This window comes from Melanerpes formicivorus, unplaced genomic scaffold (assembly GCF_026170545.1).
Source record: "Melanerpes formicivorus ecotype bairdi unplaced genomic scaffold, bMelFor1.0.p_v2 SCAF_13, whole genome shotgun sequence".
NCBI classification, from domain to species: Eukaryota; Metazoa; Chordata; class Aves; order Piciformes; family Picidae; genus Melanerpes; species Melanerpes formicivorus.
The window spans coordinates 13,045,820-13,069,532 of NW_027142365.1; the positions used below are offsets into that span (position 1 = coordinate 13,045,820).

Here is a 23,713-nt window from a genome sequence, read left to right on the forward strand (position 1 = left end):
GTGGTTGTAGCCAGGAGGGGGTTGGTCTCTTCTCCTAGGCAACCAGCACCAGAACAAGAGGACACAGTCTCAAGCTGCACCAGGAGAAGTTTAGGCTCGAGGTGAGGAGAAAGTTCTTCACAGAGGGAGCTGTTAGCCATTGGAATGTGCTGCCCAGGGAGGTGGTGGAGTCACCATCCCTGGAGTGTTCAAAAGGGGACTGGACGAGGCACTTGGTGCCATGGTTTAGTCATGAGGTCTGTGGTGACAGGTTGGACTTGATGATCTTTGAGGTCTCTTCCTACCTTGGTGATTCTAAACTGTGTCAACTAGAGGATAAAGAGACAAGACTTCAGTATTTTAAGGTACTTTTATTTAATAAATAACTTCAGTAATAGCACTGTAAAAAGTGAACATCTGTTAAAATAAAAAGGCACTTAAAACAAGAAGATGACTATGATGCAGTCTGGATGGTCAAAGGCAAATATACATGGCACATGTTGAGAATGGTGTCACATGACAAACTATGCAATCTTAGCTACAGGGGAAAGGCAAATTTACAGCTAAGACTGCTCGAAAAACAAACCAAACCAAAACAAAACAAGGCACAAGGCCAAAGAAAAGCTTGTGTCGATATAAAAATATTACAAAAAGAGTCGCAACCAAACCTGTGAGGAGCATTAGAAGGGTGACAAAGCACCAGGCTTTCAACCAAGGAAACAGGACAGAATAAAACACCCTGTGACATAAGGCCCTTATGTGTTCTGAGGATGTCTTGGTTAAGGTACTTCATGATACTGCCACCCAGGGCTTGAATTCACAAAGGCAAACTAAGCAAAGTCACCAGTCAGCAACTTTTTCAGTAATGGCACGTGGTTTAAAGCTTTGTTTTTTTCTTCCTTCTTAACATTCTTCTCCAACCCTTTTCATGTGAGCCAGATCCTGACAGTAAGCAACTTAAAAGTGAACAATAAGTATGCACCCGCTTTCAGTCTTTTCCGCCGCTCCCTCCCAACTTCCCCAACTTACCATACACCCAGCAAGCAGAAGACCAATTAACCACCAGCTCCATGCTACATGAGTTTCATTCAACCTGCAAACTCAAGCCCTGATTTCCCTGTAAAGCTACAAAAAGTTTAATACTAAATGGCTAGGCAGAGCCCTCATGCTGATTGCTTTAACCCTTTTCCCTCCCAGCTGTGCCACAGCAGTATCACACCCTGCAGAAGAACCTGGATTCACAGCACGGGAGGGGGAAAAGGTCAAAAAGGCACCAGGTGACCTTTTGCTGACAAGGCTACACAGTCTCAAGTTTGTTTGTTTTTTTTGTCAGACCTCTGGCACTGAATTCATTTGCAATGAAAACAAAAACAAAAAACAACCCCAAAAAAGTTACAAAAAGAAGAAAAACCAAAATTACATATGGTACATTTTCAAAACCTGCACAGGAAAACAAACCTATATGTAATGAATTAGTAAAATCACTGCAGTTTGCCCCTAAATCTATCTTACTGTGACTACAAAAAATTGCTATGCTGCATACAGTGTTGTGAAGTTATACAAGGAGTGTTCATTTTCCCTCATATTTAGGATTGACCACGGTTGTCACTGCACTCTTGTAAATAGGATTTTCACCCTAGAAAGAGAAAAACAGATTGCTGTTAACGTTGGAAGAGCTGAGGAAAGCAGTTTTCTGTGAGAAGTGCAGCAGCTAGCCTAAGGAATTAGCTTAAGAAAGGACACATTCGGGTTTTGTTTGTACACACAAACAGCCGAAGGCAAACTATAGCTTTCCGTCTAGCCACTGGAACAAAGGCATGCTCAGCTAAGAAAGCAAAGGGTTAGGGCACAATCCTGTTCAGTTTGCACCACAGATTTCCTTCAGGGTGGCTGAGCCTTCAGTGGTGGTCATCTCAGGGCTGAGACATCAACTCAGGGGTCTGCAGCCAAAGAGATTTAAGAGAGGAACAGGCCCCTTAACCAGATTGCTTGAAACCATGGCTGGCCAGAGGCCACCTGCTGCTGCAATAAACACTTACAGAGCTTCTCGTGTCTCAGAACTGAATTGTAGAAACAAAGGGGAAAGGCCTGTAGGATTCTGATAAAGCACATTCAGAGTTCTGAACACCCAGTACTTGCCATTCTCATTTTGTTCCTGCAGGTCCTCTCAACCCCCCCAGGCACAAAATGCACAGTTAGAACTAAGGAACTTCTGTACAGGTGCAAATGCTGCAATTAAAATGTGATTTCTACTGACAGGAGAAATGGCCCCAGAACAACTGCTTGCATCTCTCTTGCTGGGATTTCAAAACCTTCACGTTAACCATTTTTCCCCCCAGGTTTCCTTTGTTTGTCTCAATAAATTTTACTCCACTTATGGCATCCTTGCACACCTAAGATGAACAGTTTGAACTCAGAATCAATAGATCCATCTCATCAGGAGAAAAGGCTCCTGTGCAGTTGTCAGCCTGAGGGCAGTTCTGGCCAGAACCAGATCTGGCCTTGAGCAGCAGTAAGGGAATCTCTCTCTCCCACTCTCACATGGCCTATACCACCATATTAATTCAATTGGACTCTATTAAATTACACAGCATTTAAAATATTTCAGGTTAAAGCATGTTTCCTATAGTCAGTTAAAGGAAATGCTCCCACCAGACACAAACACTAGTTGTGCCTGCTCTTCCAGACTGGGAAAAATCTACTGGGAACACCACAGGATGTGCCAAAGGGTGAGCAGGAGAGCAAGAAACCCACTGGGTGTGAGATTTTCAGATCACAGGTCCTGGGAAGTTTGTTGCAAGACCTGGTATAGAGCAAGTAACTGGTCTAAACCAACACCAGCTGCTAAAGTAGGCCATTGGCTGGCATTCTGCCTGTCTGCCATGGTTTCTTTCACAGAAAATGGGTTACTTCTCCTTGAAGCCAGCTTCTCTACATGCAAAGAGCAATGAGGCACGTCCAATCCCACCTAGACTTGGGAGGCTTCAACCTAGTCTCTCAAGTCCAGCCAGAACCTGGATTGCTGGATAACAGAATCAAGGTTGTCTGCTGACTCAGATGTTGAGATGAATGAATGTCACCTGTCCTGAGCTGGAGGGGAACCGAGGTGTCCAGTGCTGGCTATGCTCCTTCTACCAGTGCCCAGCCAAACTGTCTGGATTAATGGTGTATCAGCTACTGGTTTCAAAAGGGATGAGGAGTGAAGATTTTGAAGTCTTATTTAAATCATGGAAAGAGTGTTTGTGGCAAATCAATCAAGGCAAAATTCACCCTCCTTCCCTCTCAGTGGTTTTAATAAAAAGCTTTGCAAGAGTTAAGATGTAAATGAAACAGTAAAAAAAATCCAGGGATGAGGGATTTAATCTGTAACTGGAGTACCTCATTATGCTTCAAAGTTCTTGGCAATACAGATTGCTTGTCTCCTTCACAAGCTTTTATCTGAAAACTGCAACTCAGTGAAGTCTGTGATGCAGAGAAAGTCTGTGAGCTTAACAGGCTCTATCATATGAGGCTAGGAGATAGTGTACAGCTTTCAAAGGCAAGGCATTAGGTAATATTTGCTTCACTGGGCTTTTAACCTTGAATTTTACACAACAGATCACTCCCAGCACACACAGGGAGGGGAATGTTTACATCTGCTTGTTTGTGAAAGCCAGATCACTTCTGTCAGATAGTGTAGGAATTGGTCTAAAGGTTAGGACTAAACGTGGAAATTTGCAGGCTGCTGCTCGTGCAAATAGGTCAAATTTAGAATCAGGTTTCAAAGGCAATCAGCACAATCAAATTGTACATTTTTCATTAGAATTCTTCTTGAAGAGAAGGCAGAATTGGAAATTTACATGCTCTTTACATAGCATGAGCCCTGTTTACACAGACACTCAAACACTCTGCTGTCCTCCCTTGTACTTGCATTTCATGTTCCCAAGAACTGCCAGAAGCACTGGGTGGCATTTAGGTCACTGAATGAGGCACTTAACTTGGTGCCTCCCCATGGCAGTTGAGTCTCTTAGTTCCAATTACAAACAATGGAGATTTAGTCACCACACAGAAGGACTCAGCTTAACCTTATGTCTGATCAGCCAAAGAGCTCTAGGGGCTCTTCTGCCTACACCACAGCACAGGCACCCAATGGATTTGCAGCTCCTTCCCTGCTCTCTTCTGTTAGGCACTGACAGCCCTGGAGCTTTTCCAGCCACACTCAAGCACTGAGTCTCAGCTCTGGCTTGGAGAGGTCTTCTACAGACAGCTTATCATTAAAACTAACATAGTAGTAGTAAATAAACATCCAGTAGTCCAACATGACCTTCAGTTCACTTAGGGCCCCTCAGAGCTGGCACATGGCAACTTTCAGAGATCAGCAGCATTCCAGGTTTTTAACTGGCCACTAAACCATGATATTCCAAACCTGCTGGTTCAGACAGCTGCTGCTGGTTTTCAAGGAGCAAGTTTTCTTTATGCCACTTTCAGCATGCAAAGTTAGGGCAAATACATTTGCCATATGCTCTTGTCAAGGAAACCACCACACACACACAAACGGAAAAAAACCAAACCCCAAACCCAAACAGTTAATTCCACACAAGCCTGAGTGAGATACATCCAAATACAGATGCAGGTACTTTTAGAAAGCACCTTCAGCAGAGAATCCAGAGCCATGCTCTTGCTACAGTATTCATTTGCAGCTAGACTGGGCTTTCAGGGGCTAACAGTTCGGTCCAGGCTTGTGTAAAGATGAGCTTATCACCTTGTCTGATTCTCCTTCCATTTTTCTCTACAGAGAAGCTACCTTTTTAGTGGGTTTAAGTCCCAAGCCACTGCAAGAAACTGCACTCTAGAATATTTAAACTCATCCATATATCATTCAAGAGCTGGTTCTTACCATTTTCAGCTCTCATTAGTAACTTTACAGTAATCTGAACCAAATCACCTGTCAACCCAAAAATGTGGCAGTTGCATCTGAGGATGAAGCAAAGGCCAAGGTTAAGGGCAGCATAGATGACACAGGACATCATCTACCATGACTGGAGGACTAGAGGCAAGCAGCTGCCTGCTATTCAGTACTGTTCTTCCTGTGTGTCACCTATGAGGACAGGTTGAGGGAGCTGGGATTGTTTAGCCTGGAGAAGAGGAGGCTCAGGGGAGACCTTATTGCTGTCTACAACTACCTGAAGGGAGGTTGTAGCCAGGAGGGGGTTGGTTCTCCCAGGCAACCAGCACCAGAATGAGAGGACACAGTCTCAAGCTACCCCAGGGGAAGTTTAGGCTCAAGGTGAAGAGAAAGTTCTTCACAGAGAGAGTTGTTAGCCATTGGAATGGGCTGCTCAGGGAGATGGTGGAGTCACCATCCCTGGAGGTGTTCAAGAGGGGATCAGATGTGGCACTTGGTCTGGTAGTCATGAGGTCTTAGGTGACAGGTTGGACTTGATGATCTTTGAGGTCTTTTCCAACCTTGTTGATTCTATATTCTATGATTCTACTCTGTCAATACTGATCTCCTTTTTGCTGGCCTCTACAGCTGAACCCATCTCTCCCTCTCCCCAGAATTCTGCTATTTTTGTGAATATCCAAAATGATTAAGTCATGGTTCAAAAAACCCTCCAATCCTTCAAAGTTTTAGTGAAACAAAAAGGCAGAAGTCAATCAATAAGAAAATCTTTCTGCAAGAGGGACATTTTGAGGAGAAACGGCAGCACTAAGAAGCTTTGATCCCGAAAAGAGTCATAGGGCAAAGGAAGAGAGCACAGAAGTTACACACAGTATGGTTTGTTAAATGCTTGGCCTGCATGCAACAAAGTGCACAACTAAGTGACAGCAGAAAAGAAGGGAACAGAGCCTTAACCAGAAGGATTAAGTGGAATATTAGAAAGGAACAAGAACTCTATTTCATCCCCAGAGCAATAGATTCTGAGAGGAAAAATGGAAAGGAGGTGAATGTGGTCGGTGTAGCAAGCAACAGGAACATTTTTACAATCAATTTTGGACACACTGAAAAGTGAAATGATTGCAAAGAGAAAAGGAAAGTATATTTCACCAAGGGCTCAGAATGCTGGGCAAAGTACTTGGAGTTGTTGCCACAGTGAGGGCAGACAAGACCATAAATACTGTTAATTATTGTTTTCTTCCCTCATATTTCCTTTACAAAAAAAATCTTTTAAGTACAACACTGAAAGAAGGGAGATGGCAGACAATAAATTAGAGGTACAGGTCTGCCCCTTCAACTGGCTCAAGAAAAAAGCCTGTGGATATTTGCAGGGAGGTGTTGCCTTCCCAGCTTCTTCATTCCTCTGATCTATTTCCCTCTCCCAACATCTTTGACACCTATTCCTCATCTTGCACTCCCTTTCTCATTGCTTTCTCAGCTCCTCCTCCTTCCCTGTGGTCCCAAGAACACCCTGAAGTGTTCAAGAAAGTAGAGCCTCAGTATACAGAAGATACCTATGCATCACTTCTGGTTGACTGACTTGCTCTTCTAGATGCTGGGGTTTCCCCTTGTGTTGTAGGTGTGAAATCAGCATTTCCAAACAGAGATGAGGTCTTCGGGTAGGGGACTAAGAAACTGAGGGGAAACACATCTAGAGAGGACAAGAACATTTCCTCTTCTCACATTAGTATGTTTTTTGTCTGAATAACCTCAGATTGGCTGGGCTACAAGGTCTCTAATATTGCCAAAGTTTCAGTAGAAGTATGGATGGAAAAATAAGATGCAAAATTCATTATGAAATCAATAGAGAGTGTGGATTTTGCACTCTAAATACAGGCTAGTTCTGTACTAGGTTAATAAGCCAAAGCATTTAAAAAGCCAAGAAGAATCTGTAAGGCTACTCTGAACGTTCCCAGACTTATTCTAATAAAAACAGTGATATTTATAGGCTGGGATTTATCTAAGGACTATCTAAGCTAGCTCTGCAAAAATAACAAATTGAAGCAAACTGACTGCTGATTTGAGGAAACAGAAAACAAACCCTCCCCCAAGTGCTGACTCTCTCCACAATCCAAAGAGCTTCTCCCATCCTAACAGCTGTTCTATCACACATCTATTGACCCTCCCCACCCCCCCCAAAAACCACACTCATAGTTTAAGGCAGTACTGGTGGTTAGTAAGGAAGCAATCTTGCTCTCAAAACAAATTAACAGTTTTCAAGCCACACTCTTCACAACCCCAGAATCAAAGCAGCAGTAGATAAAACAGAGGAAGACTCAAACTGTGAGATAAGTGACTATGACACACAGTTGAGTTTGAAGTGACATGCAAAGGGGAGGGGGGGAAAGAAAAGGAAGAAAAAGAAAGAAGATACAAACTGAGACTTAGAGACCAGCTTTACGTCCATAGTTTGGGTTCTTGAAATTGTTAATAGGGCTCTTGTATATTGGATTTTCTTGCTGAAGTAAAAGAAATGGTCAGTGTCCAATAGTTCAACAGGAGGCAAGTAACATTCTCAGCTACCACCAAACAAATCATCAGCATGCTTTATATCAAGAACAGGGTTAGTGATTCATTTTTTTTCCCCCTCAGCACAGAATTATTTCATTTTCTTAAATAAACCCAGAAGATTTCCTAGGAGGTTTCTTTATTCTCTTATCGAGCATGCATGGGTTTTGCCTCTACAGGACTGTAGTGGAGGGGGTTTTGATCAGCAAATTCCTAGAGCTTCCCAGGGGCAGTGATCTGCAGGGGCCTGTGCAAGCCTGTGGACCACAGGCTTATTTTTATTGCATACTTCTGTTGACAAGGGGCTGGGAAGTTTTCAACAAACCAGTACCAGTTACACTTTTGTCTGGTCTGGTCTATTCTATTCTATTATCAGAGTGCTGGAGAGCGGCCAGGCAGAGAGGGACCTGGGGGTGCTGGTTGATGGTAGGCTGAACATGAGCCTGCAGTGTGCCCAGGTAGCCAGGAGGGCCAATGGCATCCTGGCCTGCATCAGGAACAGTGTGGCCAGCAGGAGCAGGGAGGTCATTCTGCCCCTGTACACTGCACTGGTTAGGCCACACCTCGAGTCCTGTGTCCAGTTCTGGGCCCCTCAGTTTAGGAAGGATGTTGACTTGCTGGAACGAGTCCAGAGAAGGGCAACAAAGTTGGTGAGGGGCTTTGAACACAGCCCTGTGAGGAGAGGCTGAGGGAGCTGGGGCTGCTTTGCCTGGAGAACAGAAGACTCAGGAGTGACCTGATTGCTGTCTACAACTACCTGAAGGGGAGTTGTAGCCAGGCAGAGGTTGGTCTCTTCTCCCAGGCAACCAGCACCAGAACAAGAGGACACAGTCTCAGGCTGCACCAGGGGAGGTTTAGGCTGGAGGTCAGGAGGACGTTTTACACAGAGAGAGTGACTGCCCTTTGGAATGGGCTGCCTGGGGAGGTGGTGGAGTTGCCATCGCTGGAGGTGTTCAGGAGGAGACCTGACAGGGTGCTTGGTTGCATGGGTTAGTTGATTAGGTGGTGTTGGATGATAGGTTGGACGTGATGATCTTGAAGGTCTCTTCCAACCTATTCTGTTCTATTCGAACTGCCCACCAAAACCTGTCCGAGGATTTGCAAGGCCTCTTTTCGTCAGTGTACATTTTTCTACTTGACTTCATACAAAAGTGACTCTCACCTTCTAATAACCACTTTGATGACATGGTGCAAAGTGTGGGAGAACTGCGAAGCTGAACTATTCTGTCATCACCACCTTTTCTCCCTCTCAAATTTTAGTGCAGCTGCCAACTCCCACTTGCTTTTCTAGCCCCAAAAAGTGCTTCTCAAAAAGTTGGGGATTGTGTTTGGGGTTTTTTTTAATTCTTTTAAAAATGGTATTATTATTTTGTTGTTGTTGTTGCTTTCTAAAGAATTTTATTTTTGGTTGGTTGGGGGTTTTTTTGTGCCTTCTTTGTTTGTTTTGAGGTTTTCATTGAGGTTTTGTGGTTGTTGTTTGGGGTTTTTTTTTCTCCTAGTGGTAACAAATAACATGTTTTAAAGTCAGCTAAAAATAAGCATCTTTCAGTCCCTCCCTAGAGGAGACTCAGGGGTGACCTTATTGCTCTCTGCAACTGCCTTAAGGGAGGTTGTAGACAGGCAGAGGTTGGTCTCTTCTCCCAGGCAACCAGCACCAGAACAAGAGGACACAATCTCAAGCTACACCAGGGGAGGTTTAGGCTGGAGGTTCAGAATAAGTTCTACTCAGAGAGAGTGATTGCCCATTGGAATGGGCTGGCTGAGGAGGTGGTGGAGTCACCATCACTGGAGGTGTTCAGGAGGAGACCTGATAGGGTGCTTGGTTGCATGGTTTAGTTGATTAGGTGGTGTTGGATATAGGTTGGACACAATGATCTTGAAGGTCTCTTCCGGCCTGGTCTGGTCTATTCTATTCTCCACAGGCCAAACTAAGGATCTTTCAGACCCTCCACAGGCCAAGCTAAGGATCTTTCAGACCCTCCACAGGCCAAGCAGCAGGAATACAATGTGAAACATTTAAGGTAAGTGAACACCAACCAAAAGCTTCTGTTCCTCCACAGCTGCTGTGGTTTTTGTACAGATCAAAGCCTCTTGACTTACCGTATCCCACTTGGCATTCATCTTCTCCTTTTCAAATTTAGCAAATTCTCTTCTGTCATGAATGATCATTAGCAGTTTCCAAATCAACAATAATGCAAGTCCAATAAGAACAATTCCAGCCACCACACCAGCTACAATGGGAATGATGTCCGGGCCGCTGGGGCACTCTAGGGAGCAAAGGGAGGGAAGTGTGATGTTACAAAATGTCAAAGGTAACAGAGGACATGGAGAGAGGCTTTCAAAATCTGACTTTGTACTGAAGCCACTGTTTTGGCCTATCAGAGGTAGGCCAATACTGTTTTCCTTTCAAATAATGGAAGTCTGGGAATTTGTACATCCTGTAACATTCCAGCCTGTTTTTATCCTTCTGGTTTGCATTTCGTTTGGCAATCACAGAATGGTAGGTAGGGGTTGGAAAGGACCTCCAGAGATTATCTAGCCCAGCTGCCCTGCCAAAGTAGGATCATCCAAGGCAGGTCACAGAGGGAACACATCCAGGTGGGTTTTGAAAGCCTCAAGAGAGAAGGAGACTCCACAAGCTCTCTGGGCAACCTGCCTGGATGCATTCCTCTGCAGCCTGCCCTAGGTGATCCTGCTCTGGCAAGGGAGTTGGACTTGTTCTCTGGAGGTTCCTTACAACCTCTAGCATTCTGTGAAAAAACTAGGTCTAGAGATGTAGGCTTGTCTATAGCAACTCAACTTCCAGCACCCACAACTCTCACCCAAGGCACAGGTACCTCTTTCTGAGCTCCTCTAACACACACATCAGCAGGTAGTATATGACAACTGCACAAATTAACCACAAAGATGAAGGGAGAGTAGGCAACATGTTCATACCTGGGGTCTCTACCACGTGGACATTGGCTTCACCATTTGAGTTGACAGAATAGGTGAAGTAGAACCAGCAGTCATCCACATCCTTCTCTTTGCAGTGAGAGAGTGGGTCGGGCTGGCCAGGCTGCGGCAGCTTGTCGCGGTTTTCCACCCGTGTCATGTTGAAGTACATACATTCCTGAGAACAGCTTTCCTTCTTTTCTCCCTTATCAAAAGCTCTGCACTGAACACAGTCCCTGGGGAAGTACAAATCAGAAGCAAAGCCTTTGAATATGGTCAGGAAAGATTTCTAGCATTAAAATCTAAAACAAAAGAGAAAATGCGTGTGTGGGAAACCAAGGAAATTAACCCTTCTGTCGTAAAGGCCGGGGGGGGGAAAAAGGCAAGACATTACTAAATTCCTCTTTCTCTGCATGACCCACAAGCTTCAAGGACCCCAAAAAACCAACCCCACACGTTACCTAAATCTGTAAAAAGGACTAAGGCTAAAACTTTTTCAACACCTCCACCTGGAAAATGAATATGGTCAGAGAGGGGAATGCAGGAACAGAATATTTACAGTGAACTAGTATCTGACACATAGGTTAAACACAACAGAAAAGTTTTACAGTAGGATCTCACTCCTGAATAACTCATGGAAAAAAAATGAAATCAAAATCAGACTGAGCAGGATTTCTATCCTAAAAATACTGTGCTGAGAGAAAACCTTAAAGTCAAGCTGCACAAAGCCAGGAAACAGCCCAGCCACTAATCACAAACTTATTTCAAAGTTTCCATGCAGAAAATACTTGGTTTCTAAAAACTCAGATTTCCAAAGGCAGGGATGCAAATGTCACTGGCCCACACAGATCTGTGTTTAGCTCTTGACTGTCAGGATAGTCTTGACTTTTTCAATAGTATTTGGGTAATATAAATTTTAAGCAAAAAGCTTAGCTGGCAGTTAAGCTGTTCTGGAAGTGGCACAGTATATGCATGCCCTTGTGATGGTCATTTCAGAAGGTTAAGATGAGGAGACTTTGCAACCTGTCACATCCTAGACCTATGCACCCCCCCAGCTTGCAAGAGATTGTCTGTCAGTCATGGTGTGTGGATTAGGGGATACCAATAACCTTCCCAAGTCAATCTGGATGGTTTGGGAGTAGCCCTGAAGAAAGACTTATGGGTGTCGGCTGCTGACAAGCTCACTGTGAGCTGGCAATGCACTCATGCAGCCCAGAAGGCAAAGTGTATCCTAAGCTGCATCAAAGAGTGTGGCCAGCAGGGCAAGAGAGGGGATTCTGCCCCTTTACTCTGCTCTGGTGAGACCCCACCTCAAATACTGCATCCAGTCCCCATCATAAGAAGGGCACAGAGGTGTTGGAGCCAGTCCAGAGGAGGGCCACAAAGATGATCCAAGGGCTGGAGCACCTCTGCTATGAGGATAGGCTGAGGGAGCTGGGGTTGTTCAGCCTGGAGAAGAGAAGACACCAGGGGACCTTAGAGCTACTTTTCAATACCTGAAGGGATCCTATAGGATGGCTGGAGAGGGATTTTCCCTAAGGGTGTCTAGAAATGGGATAAGGGGGAATGGTTTGAGGGAAAGCAGGTTTAGACTGGAGCTTAGGAGGAAGTTCTTCAGCATGAGGGCGGTGAGATTCTGGAACCAGCTGCCCAGGGAGGTTGTGGCTGCCTCCTCCCTGGAGGTGTTCATGTCCAGGTTGGATGATGCTTTGAACAGCTGAGTCTAGTTGAGAGGGGTCCCTGCCCACGGTGGGGAGCTTGGAGTAGATGATCTCTGAGGTCCCTTCCAACCTAAGCCATTCTATGAAACTCTGCTAAGCCTAACAAAATGGCAGGGAGAGAATCAGTCTACCTGGGGGCAAAGCAATGGTGTTTTGTAATTATTGATTCTTGCCTAACACTTTTTTACTGCCTGAAGGGATGAGATGATGTCCCCCCATTTCAGGGCAGAGTACAGCACAGGATCAAAAGCTTTGTTCTAAAAATTCTGTGTATAAGAGTATCAAATTCAAATGCATAAGAGGCTAGGACTTGTTTTTTGAGGTACTTACTTATGCTCTGCACAGACACCAAGGCAAGTCTGACACATTTCACATGTGGGGCCTTGGAACTTGGGATCTGTACAATTGCAGGTGCCACATTCACAGGTTCCTCTCCCATTGCAGATCTGCCCATTGGATGCCATGCAGGGAGTGGTATCCAAAGAACAATCGCAGGCGCTGCCAGTGAAGTTGGGGTAACACTCACACACTCTGCACTTGCAGATACCATTTCCTGTGCAGTGGAGAGGTATTTCAGTGAGATAAAGTCTAACATTATCCAGAACATTTGTGACAGTAAGAAAGACACATTCACCATCTAGGGATACCATACAGGGAAAGGAACACCCTGATGGAGATACAAGGAAGACACTAAAGAATTAAGAGCTACAAAATGATTGTTAAGCTCTTTGTAAAACTACTTACAGGTGTTTCTCCCTTTCCCCCCATCATCCTACATAAAGTGACAAAACTAGGGAAAGATGATCAGGAAAAGTACAATGTACTGGCCACATCTGGGTGGAGAGCATTGCTGCAGTGCTTCAAGTGCAGCTTTCCATGTAAGTAAATGCACTGCTCTCTCCTGCCTTCATGTCTAGCTCACCGATTTACAAACAGGATCTAAAAAGATGAGAGATGCACTAACTTAGACTTCCTAACACTGAAAGACGAAACACCTTTGGCTCCCTAGAACACCACCACTCAGGTGCTGTTCTTCTGATCTCACCCATCCAAGCTTTATGTTCCTTGCACTCTCTACAGAGGAAACAAGATACCTGATAAGTCCAGAACAGTGCCTTGGGTAAAATGGGAAGATCTTTGGCTACACCTCTCCTTCTCTGTTGACTATAAAGTGTTTAAGTAAAACATATCTGTCACCATATATTTTGGACGACATCCATTGCTCCTATCCTTTGTGGAGCTGGTGTATATTGAGCAAATCATACAGATGAGGCATTCTCATAAATCAGTTAAAGCTTAGAAGAATAAACAGTGAAACTAACTATCACAGTCAAAATTGAGGTAGCAGTGACACTCCTACCAGAAGTGAAAAGCAGCCTAGGGAATACACACAGCAAAACAATTTAGGAAGTGGCTGCTGAAGGATTTTCTAAATTGGTTTTGATTTCAGGAATTAACTGATGTCATAGTCCCGTTTTGAGCACTTCAAAAGTGGTTCTCTGCATCTTGCCCACTCTAATCTTCACTTACCTCTCAGTCTCAAGATGGCAAGATACCAGTGAGATGCTAAGCACCAAGTCAAGCACTCACCAGTATAAGTAAACTTAGGTCATTATCTCTTCTTATTGACACAGTGGTTACACTGAGCCAGTATAACATTAGAATCTCAGGACAGTTGTCTCAGCATTACCTGAGGGTAATTCTGGAATACACAGCAGAAGTCAAGGTCACTTTACATCCTTCTTGGAGCTGTGATTTAGGAATGCGGAATGTTCATGCTCAGAGAGACATTTTGTTATTAATAGAACAGTGTTTTCAATCACTAAACCTGTGGAGATTCTCATCTGTATGATCTTTAAGGAAAGCAGCACTACTCTCTACAGGGTGGAGTTGCTAGAACAGTGCTGGTGAGCTTTGCCTGCAGTTTCTCACCTCCACAGATCAAACCATTTGATCGATCACAGTTGAAGTTATCACATTCACAGTATTTGCCAGAATAGACTTCATTGGTGTTTTCTCTCTTCTTGCATACACACTGTCCACAAATGCACTCTCCATTGTTACTGCATATTTCTGTGCTGTTCTCTCTCCTGCAGTAAGCATCCATATCCTCACTATTTACTTCATCTGTACTACATTCACATAGTCTTCCAATACGACCTTCGTTACATCTGCAAGGTAAAAACACAACAGAAAACGTAGATGTAGTTAGAAGTCATACCATAAACAGGTCTGCAAAAATAGCACAAAGGAGTAAAAGTGACTATTATCTCAAGGGATATTCTAAGGTAAACTTCCAGTGAGATGTCCAGCTGAGATCTAGGCAGCCATCCTTGAAGTCACTGGAGCAAACTGGACTAAGCAGCCCCTACGCTGATTGATTATTCCAGGTAAGAAACCACATCTCGCTGAACTCCCACAAACCCACTATTAATGTCTCACTCATGTAACAGAACAGCCCTCACATTACAAGGAGGTCAATATGAATACCTGCAAAACCATCACACACCCAGTAAATGCACAGTTTGGTCACACTACATGGACCTCCAAATAAAACAGAAAAAGCAGTAAGATCCACTTATTTTCTCTGAAGTACTGACTCAAGGCCAGATCTGAGTTCTGACTTGGGACAAAACTGATAATCTAATGACCAAACCTGTCAACTCCAACACAGGGATTGTTTGTCAAGATATCCTGAAAGAAATAGGTCTGTAACAGTAGTGTTTGTCCTTTCATTAACCAAACCAAAACCAAACCCGAAACAAAGCAAACAAAAAGACTAATTAACCCCTAATTAAGGGCAACAGATCTTGCTCCTATTTCTCTTTTGCCAAAAGAGCCAAAATGTCTATTTTTTTACCTGCATGCACCACATTCAAATGTTCCATTTCCTTCATGGCAGATAGGGCTGTTAGGGTCTCCTTCACCTTGACACTGACATTCACAGATGAACTGGAGATTAATTTCCACTTCTTCAGTGAATCCCAGGGGTTTAATTCTAATTGTTGTCGTCGTTTCATTTTGTCCTTTCTGTGGACATTCATTAGCTGTTACATTAATCTCAAATTTAACCTGCAAAGGAAAATAAATGGAGTGTCAAATTACTAAAAGGAGTTTTAGCTGTACTGTTAAAAAAACCCCAAACTAAGTGCTGGACACTTAAAATGAATTTTAGATGTTAGCAGCAGCACATTGTTGTAAGTTACCTCATCTCCAATTGAAATGTTAGAACATTTCCTCCCATCTTCTTGTGTGTCATTCACTCCATTCTTGCAGAAGGACTTGTAACTGATTGTGACTCCTTTTGGGAGCTTAGTGTTTTCCAGGATAACCTCTGAAGAGAGGGACTGAAACAGTAGTTATTAGCTAACTTCAAATGGAGTTGAGTAAGCATTTTGCTGAAGAAAAGACATGGTACAATTATGCACAGCCTGAGCACCAGTCCCATGGGCATACTGGGATTATCCAACATGCCAGGAAACACCAGCTCAAGGCTGCCCAGAGTCAGGCTGTGGTGACCTCTTCTCATGACTGAACCCTGTTATACAAGGTCAGGGCAGATCTCCACAGATGTTGGAGCCACTTCCTTGGCCCACTTAGTCCAAAGGAGAAATGGGCCTTATGCACACAACACGGCTATGAAGGACACAGTTTGGGGTCAAACCCAGGAGGTCCCTGAGGTTGACATAAACATTTACTTTGAGCTCAAGAGGTTGCTAAATGGCCCTTTTCACTTCCACATGGAAGGAGGGCAAGACTCAGATGGCAAAAAAACAGTGTACTTCTATTTATACTTCAGTACACTAATTTCCTAAACTAAACCCCACCTTGTAGAACCTGCCTGAACAACTCATTACCTCAGAAGCAAGAAAAACAAATACAACTCAAAAATCTGAACTTACATTGTATGCATCAATAATCAGCTGAATCACATTGCTGGAGTTTGAAGACAAGGTTCCCACTGCTGATTTTGGTATCAGATTTTTCAATTCCTGTCAATATTTACAAAGACAGTAGGATAAAATAGTTCAGACTGGCACATTGTAATTTGTACTACAAGCATCTGTAGGGTGATATGATGCCTCAGTGAATTAACTAGTCAAGATCAAGTAGTTCAAAAAACCAAGGCTCCAGTGTTGTCAGTGATCACCATGATTTGTAAGGTTATATATAGCACTACCAACGCAAAGAAATATCCAGCCTTTTCTTCTCCCTTGCATTTTCATGTCAAATTTGGTAACAGAATACTAAGACCTTCTCTTGGACAAGATGACCACATACAATCTATCTTCAAAATCTTAAAACCCCACACTTCTGAAGCATTAAAGCTAGGGAGATAAAAAGTATTTCCAACCAAAAAAGAAAAAAAATTAGTCTAAAAAACCCTAACATTGCCCCCCAAATAATAATCAAAAACCCCAACAAACAAGCAAAGAAACCCCCCCAAAAAAAACCAACAAAACCCCAACCCAACCAACCAAGAAAGCAATGACCACCACCAAAACAAAATCCCCCAAACCAAAAATAACCAACATAAACCCAAAACCCCCACACCAAAAGTATCTTGTTAAGTTAAAACAAGTGAAAAATATACATCTCCTCTACACAGTCATCTCCTATTTCAGTCACATCCAGCAGTTAGTTAATTTTAAACATCAGGAATATAAATATACCATGGAAGAGCATATTTTGTCTTTTATAAGTATGCCTCCCCTCCTACCTATGAAGTGTAGAGAGGAGCAAGGAGCAGCAGCACTGCCTCCCTAGAAATTCCACACAGGGTACTGACTTCAACCAAATGAATAATACAAACCTGAGTAGCAAAATACTGCATCCATGAGCACTTCCAAAATTATTTCAATTTCAAATGAAGCAACTGTTAGGATTTCAGAGCAGATCTGAATTGGTCTGGGTGCTCAAGGCAAAAAAGTAGAGAGGCCAGAAATCTCTCTATTTACCTTATAAACTGCCTGAAACTCTTCAGTAACAGCAAAGATTGTCTGAATGTTGTTCTCGCTAAGCTTCTGTACCAGATGAGCAATAGAGGGATAATCCTATAAAAATCAAGCATGAAATGCAGTTGAAATTTGAAACACACTGACAGAAAATAATCAGAAATACTTTCATATCACAAATACAAATTGCTTTTAGAATAATAAACCTTCTAACCAGTCAGTTCTAAAGCAAAACAAACTGTTTTCTCTGAAAACAAACAGGCATTGAGAAGATCCCAATCTATGCCCCATAAAGATTGGTGGTTTTCACAGTAATGCTATCATATTCCCTGCCATTTAACATCTCCAGTGGCAATCCTTCATCTCAGTGGTCTCAGAAAATCACCTTCAGTAGCTTTCCATATGACTTAGCTCAGTGAAAAGCTTTCTCTCATAAAGAAAAGATTAAATAAAAGTGAATTAAGTTTAGGTTTTTATTGACCCATATTCACTTTAGGAATATAGGAATGCATCAACTGTGTAAAGCTTATTGTGTCTACCCCATCCAGTAAATATCAATATTTACCCATCAGCAAACCACAAAGGTAATGTGGTTAAGCATGCTTTTACTACAAACTTTGCAGTGTAGTATTTCAAGCAGCCTTAAAAAACAACTGGCCAAGTTGCTCTCTGTAGTATTTTTTTACAGCGGTAAACTGCTTCTGAACACAAAGAGTAGCAGGATGGTAAAATACTTGGACAGAGCCATCACAGTTTGCCAGTGAACATGTATAGATTATTTGTTATTAAGAAGCTTAAAATCCAGCAACTCAAATCACAGGATGGAAGTTGCCATTTCTTGAAATTCTCCAGTTAAGACTGGATTAAGTTTTGCACATTTGCTTTAGTTAAGTCCAAGTCGCTTGATCTAATTACGGAGGCAAAAGAGTAAAGTTCACAAGAGGTAGCAGTCTGAAACTATACTAGATGACCTAATGAGGTTACTGAGCTTAGGCATCACAACACATGAATTTCCTTAGAAGATGATGTCAAGACTTACATAATAGTGGCTCATTGTGTACATATTATTTTCTAGATGGCACTTCCCATCATTTGGTAAAACAATTCCACCGAGTTTCCCATCTCCTGCAAAGTGAAATCCAGCATCCGTGGAGAATACCAGCAGTCTTGTAACATTTCTCCAGCCAATTTGTTCCTTGGGAAACAAACAAATGGATTTCTGGTATTTTGCACTCATCTATTTTATAGCATTATCAAACAACCAACACTTGAGAGACAAATGCATGAAAAAGTAGACAGACAGATGTTCCACTCCCCTTTCTAGCCCTCTGCTGTACCCTCTCAAGCAGCTGTCTGTCCCTCCTGAACTGGGGAGCTCAGAAACATGTATTTTGGTCTGTTCACTTCTCACTAAAGCACCTAAAGAGTGACAGGGAAATTGGACACCATCAGCCCAGCTCTTTGATACCAGGTCCACTCCTATGTCCCTACCTCACAGCCCAAGATGAGAGGACAACATCAGTGTGCAGAGCAGTGCTGCAATCTTGGACTAGATCACAGCTTGCCTGGCTCTGAAGAACCATCAGGCTTTGCCAGGTTAGTCCAGATGTGTACCATGCACAGTGCTTGCCTGAGGACTGCCCTTCTTCACTGTCCCATGAGTATCAACTCCATGGCCTAAGTCTGTAACCTGCCCTCTCCTAGCTGTTTTTAGTCCTGTTGAAAAGTTGAAGCCCTAGGTAACTTAAGACCACCATATAAAAGCCTCACATAAATACCAGTTACCAGCCAAAATAACAAAGAACACAAACCCCCAGAAGGCTTATGACTAACACTTTCAAAATAAGACTCCATAAAAAGCCCTGACTCTATTGATCAACAGGAAAAAAAATAATATGGTAACAAAGCAATAAACAGGGACACCACTTAGAGCCTTGCTGTTGTACAGGTGCAGAGAAAGGTCTGTCAGACTACAGAAAAATCAAAGCAGAATGAGATCCAGAGGAGATCTTCAAAAATAAACAAAAATGAGGTGCACAACTTTTCTGCTCAAAAAGCAACTTACAATTCAAACTATTCAGAAACAACAACTATATGAAGCATGTAAGGCTTTGACATAACTGGAGGGTAATGCTTACTCAGCGTTTCATACACTTTGGAGCAGAATTTGACTCTTCTTGCACAGCAAACTTTAGAAACTTTGTCTTTGGAATGCATCTATCTGCTGTGAACATGACCTCTAATTGGCACTTCCACATTTCCTGGTTTCATTCACTCACCAGAGATCTCTACAAAAGACAAATGCATGTATCCATGCAGTCTGCCCAGTCTATCTTGTTTTGCTAGCATGAGGTGACATCTTCAAACCCTGGCCACCACAAACCACTGAGGCTGTATGCAAACTATTTCACCCAATACAGAATGAAGGAAAACTAATAACACACTTACCCCACAAACTGCAACTTGCATTATTGCATCAAATCCACCTTCAGGAGAATCTAAATTGCCAGAAATGTGCTGTTTACCTACAAGTTCATTGAATTTATTTCCTTCACTAGTAAGGCTGAGCACATTTTTATAGCTAAATGGACTTGTACAGTTCTGGTCACCTGTACAAGGATTCCTGAGTTTGGCTGGTGTTGTACTTATATATGGCATCACAGTTTTCTCCACAAAAGAGCCAAAGCCTAAGACAGAACAATAAAAACCCTGTGAGTTGAGTCTTATTTATGTTATGACACAACAGAATGCAAATGCATTATAGCTGAACTAACGTTAGGAAGAGCTCTCACACTTGGTGACATTCTACTTTCTCCACATTCTCTTATGTTCCTCAACAGGCTCTATGCATTAAGATATCTGCCATAATACTATGAATTTTAAAAGAGTTACTCCTCATCTGTAACCATGTGACAACCATCAGGAAGGAAACTTCCCTGACTTGATTTATTTTTCTTTTCAGTAAATAGGCAAATCTTTCTTACCAATTCGAAAGTCTGAAGTTATTTTTTCCATTTCTAACATCAGAGCTGTCCCGAGACTTTTCACATTCTCTAAATCATCTTTCATAGAATAGGAGAGGTCCATAAGATAATAGAGGTCAATGGGATAGTCTTCAGCTCTCTTAAATTTTAATGAAAATGTCTGAGGTTCTCCTGTTTCAGAGATTAAGCAACAAATAGAAACCATTACAACCTCCTCAACTTTTCTTGCTAGAAAAACAAGTTTTTAAGGAAAGGTTGTGAACTAGTTCTGGAAGTTTTGAACCAGTGCTGAGTGACTTATTTCCCCCCCCTCTGTTAACTGAAATGCTTAACATCAAATTATGATGGGGAAAAAAAAAATTCAAGAAGTATTTCTTTCAAATGTCCAACTTCCTATTTCCAAGTTATTTTATCTCCCCACAGAAAATGCTAGCCTGCTGAAAACCAAGCCGCTCTTAGTTGCTACAGTTTCACATCCTCATACTTGGAATAATTTTAACAAGGTTCCTGCAAGACTTTACAGCACAAATCTTCAGCATGTATTTGCACATGTGATGACTCCAAATTTCATAGAATCATGGATTGGACTAGACTAGACCCTTCTAACTCCACTGCAGTCAGCAGGGACATCCTCCACTAGATCAGGTTGCTCAGTGCCTTGGTGAGCCTCCCTGGGCAACCTGTTTCAGTGTTCCACCACCCTCATGCTAAACAACTTGTTCCTGACACCCAATCTAAATCTACTCTTCTCTAGTTTCAAACCATTGCCCCTTGTCCTATCATTACAGGCCTCTGCAAATAGTCCCTCTGTAGCCTTCTTGTAGGCCCCCTTCAGGTACTGGAAGGCTGCTATTAGGTCTCCCCAGCATCTTCTCCAGGTTGAACCCCAGCTCCCTCAGCCTGTCCTCACAGGAGAGGTGTTCCAGCCCCTCAATCAATCCATGCTGTAATGCTGTATCTATTTTCTCCAAAGTTCTAGTGGGGACAAGAGATAATATCCAACCTTTCATAAAAACCATCAAAAGCATGTGGAGTATCTAAACTCCTGGGGGTGACCAGAATGGCTCTGCAGTTGATCAGGTTTCCTGAACAACAGTGGTTTCTGTAACGAAGTGGTTACACATTCAAACCAAAAAATGCAGATATGGTGGTGACAGAAAAATCACCTGAAAACAAGAATGAAACTGGCCTTACCGACTCTTAGTTTCAGTACTAATTTTTGTGGCTGGATCTGTGTAATGTCCTGGGGATCCAGCTTCTCTGCTGCACCTATCTTACGATTTGTTACTTCTCTGTCTTCAAGCACCTGTTTGCTGCCCCTGGGATTTTCAATGTCTTCCAGAGGGCAGCCTTTACTCTTTAGTGCTGCCAAGTCATCGCACCGGGCAGACGTGGGCTCTCCTTCTTGCAAGAAGTCCTAGAAAACACAGGCAAAAGGGTGTCAAGTTTAGAGCTGTCCACAATTTGTTGTACTCTACCCATAATAACCTTTTTTACACCACCACCATTAAAAAAAAAAAAAGAAACAAGTTCAGAAATAAAACACACTCCTTAAATTACACTACATACATCAGGGACTACTGTTTAGTACAGGAGTTTCCATCTACTTATACTGGGGCTGGAACATCTCTGCTATGAGGACAGGCTGATTGAGCTGGGGTTGTTCAGCCTAGAAAAGAGAAGACTCTGGGGCAAACCTTAGAGCTGCCTTCCAGCTCTAAGGCTGAAGAGGGACTTTTCATAGACAGTAGCAATAGGACAAAGGGGAATGGTTTGAAGCTGAGGGACAGTAGGTTTAGACTGGATCTTAGGAAGAAGTTCTTCAGTACAAGAGTGGTAAGACTCTGGAATAGGCTGCCCAGGGAGGTTGTGGATGTCTCCTCCTGGGGGATACTCATGGCCAGGTTGGATGATGCCTTGAGTAGCCAAGACTACTCAAGTGACATCCTTGCCCAATACCTTTCAGGTATTGGAAGGCAGCTCTAAGGTCTCCCAGAGCCTTCTCCAAGCTGAACAACCCCAGCTCCCTCAGTCTGTCTTCATAGCAGAGGTGCTCCAGCCCTTCGATCATCCTTGTGGATCTTCTCTGGACTCTCTCCAACAGTTCAAGCCCAGAACCTCTTACTCTGATGTCACTGGAAGAATATAGTGAATGATACTGAGACAGATTCCATACTGGAACAATTTTAAGTAACTATAGGACAGCCTGTAAGGTCTGTATGCACTTCAGATTTGGAAAGCAAGTAAATACATTGTGAAAAGCAAGTGTACTCCAACCAGAAAAATATTACAGTATATGAGTTTTTAAGCAAGTATCCAATTGAAGAGTTACAGGAAACTTAGTGAAAACAGACATTTCTATACATTTAAAGTATTTACTGAAACTTAAAAACAAGGGAAAACACAAACCACAACAAGAATTTTGTAACACTTACTGGTTTTTTACACCAACCACAGTTTGGCCCTGCTTGTATACATTCACCACAGTGTTTTGCATTAGCTTTTATACAGTCACTTCCACCTAGCAAAGAACAGAGATCAGTCACTTCAATTATTAAAGGGTGCTAGCATCAGCAGAAATCCAGTTTGTTTCATTCCAACCTGGTTTATTCTATTCTATTCTATCTTTGTAAACTAAGAGGTTACAAACAGGTTATTGAGACATGACTGATGTAATGCCATTAGCACTCCTTCAACAATAATGTATTTCTCTACATAAACCACTGCTAAATCTATACAGCAACATTAAACAACTGCAATGAAATCAAGTGACTTTACCTTGCTGAGCAAATCCATTCCATATCAAGCAACAGAGGATGCCAGCCCACGTGACCAATCTTACATTAATCTGAAATACAAAAGCAGGAGACAACATTTATTGTAACAAGTAGGCAGGAAAAAAGGTTGCATAGAACTGCAGACGTTTAACTGTTTCACAGGAGACAAGGAAGAGGGAGCAGACGCAGATCATATTATTTTAGTTGCACCAGATGGGCATTTTTGCTCCAAGACAACTATGTTTGTGGGCTACATTGTGTTTAGAAGACATCAAAAAGGGCAGCTTTGCAAATTATTTTGAAATAATTTTATGACAGCTATGAGAAGTTTGGAAACATTCAGTCAGGGGGAAAAGAATCTAAATTGAGCTATTAACATATTAGCAGTAGGACTAGAGGGAATGGTTTTAAAATGAGGGAGAGCAGGTTTAGAATCGAGCTTAGGAAGCAGTTCTTCAGTATGAGGGTGGTGAGACTCTGGAACAGGTTGCCCAGAGAGGCTGTGGATGTCTCCTCCCTGGGAGTCTTCAAGGCCAGGTTGGATGAGGCCCTGAGCAGCTGAGTTTAGTTGGGAGGTGTCCCTGCCCATGGCAGGGAGGTTGGAGTAGATGATTTCTGAGGTCCCTTTCAAGCTAAGCCATTCTATGATTAACATCTTATTAAGAATGTTTATGTCCTGAATGATGTTGGGAGAGAGACTTCTAAATAAAGGTACCATAGAAATGGAAGATTAAAATGGATTTTCTCTATTCGAGTCTCTGTTCTAAGACAGGCCTCAAGGCCCTTCCCAAAATACTTCCCTTGGAATTGTCAAAAGGCATTTTACATCCTCAATTTGCACTTTAAACTAGAAATGTCCTCTCACAATATGTAATGAAGCATCCTTGTTATAAACTCAGCCCCTTTTTTAACTCTCTAGACAACAGAGAATTAATGG

The 23,713-nt window shown here is 42.6% G+C and overlaps 1 protein-coding gene across 2 annotated transcripts in view; it reads right to left on the minus strand.

Annotated features, from left to right (window-relative positions):
- Nucleotides 1–330: 330 nt before the first annotated feature.
- Nucleotides 331–23,713, minus strand: part of ITGB1 (integrin subunit beta 1) — a 44,304-nt gene continuing 20,921 nt past the window's right edge. Inside the window, exons 2-16 of one of the 2 annotated variants that reach the window (XM_068146238.1) lie at nt 22,778–22,847; nt 22,435–22,520; nt 21,194–21,416; nt 20,000–20,170; nt 19,464–19,702; nt 18,055–18,210; nt 17,019–17,114; nt 15,963–16,052; nt 15,267–15,407; nt 14,921–15,132; nt 13,993–14,231; nt 12,391–12,613; nt 10,343–10,575; nt 9,506–9,672; nt 331–1,615 (exon numbers count right to left, since the gene is read on the minus strand). In XM_068146238.1, coding sequence (XP_068002339.1) covers nt 1,550–1,615; nt 9,506–9,672; nt 10,343–10,575; nt 12,391–12,613; nt 13,993–14,231; nt 14,921–15,132; nt 15,267–15,407; nt 15,963–16,052; nt 17,019–17,114; nt 18,055–18,210; nt 19,464–19,702; nt 20,000–20,170; nt 21,194–21,416; nt 22,435–22,520; nt 22,778–22,847 — 2,412 coding nt within the window. In that variant the 3' untranslated portion in view covers nt 331–1,549. Of the gene's footprint in view, nt 1,616–7,261; nt 7,357–9,505; nt 9,673–10,342; nt 10,576–12,390; nt 12,614–13,992; nt 14,232–14,920; nt 15,133–15,266; nt 15,408–15,962; nt 16,053–17,018; nt 17,115–18,054; nt 18,211–19,463; nt 19,703–19,999; nt 20,171–21,193; nt 21,417–22,434; nt 22,521–22,777; nt 22,848–23,713 lie in introns of those variants that run through there. The other variant, XM_068146237.1, reaches the window with a different exon arrangement.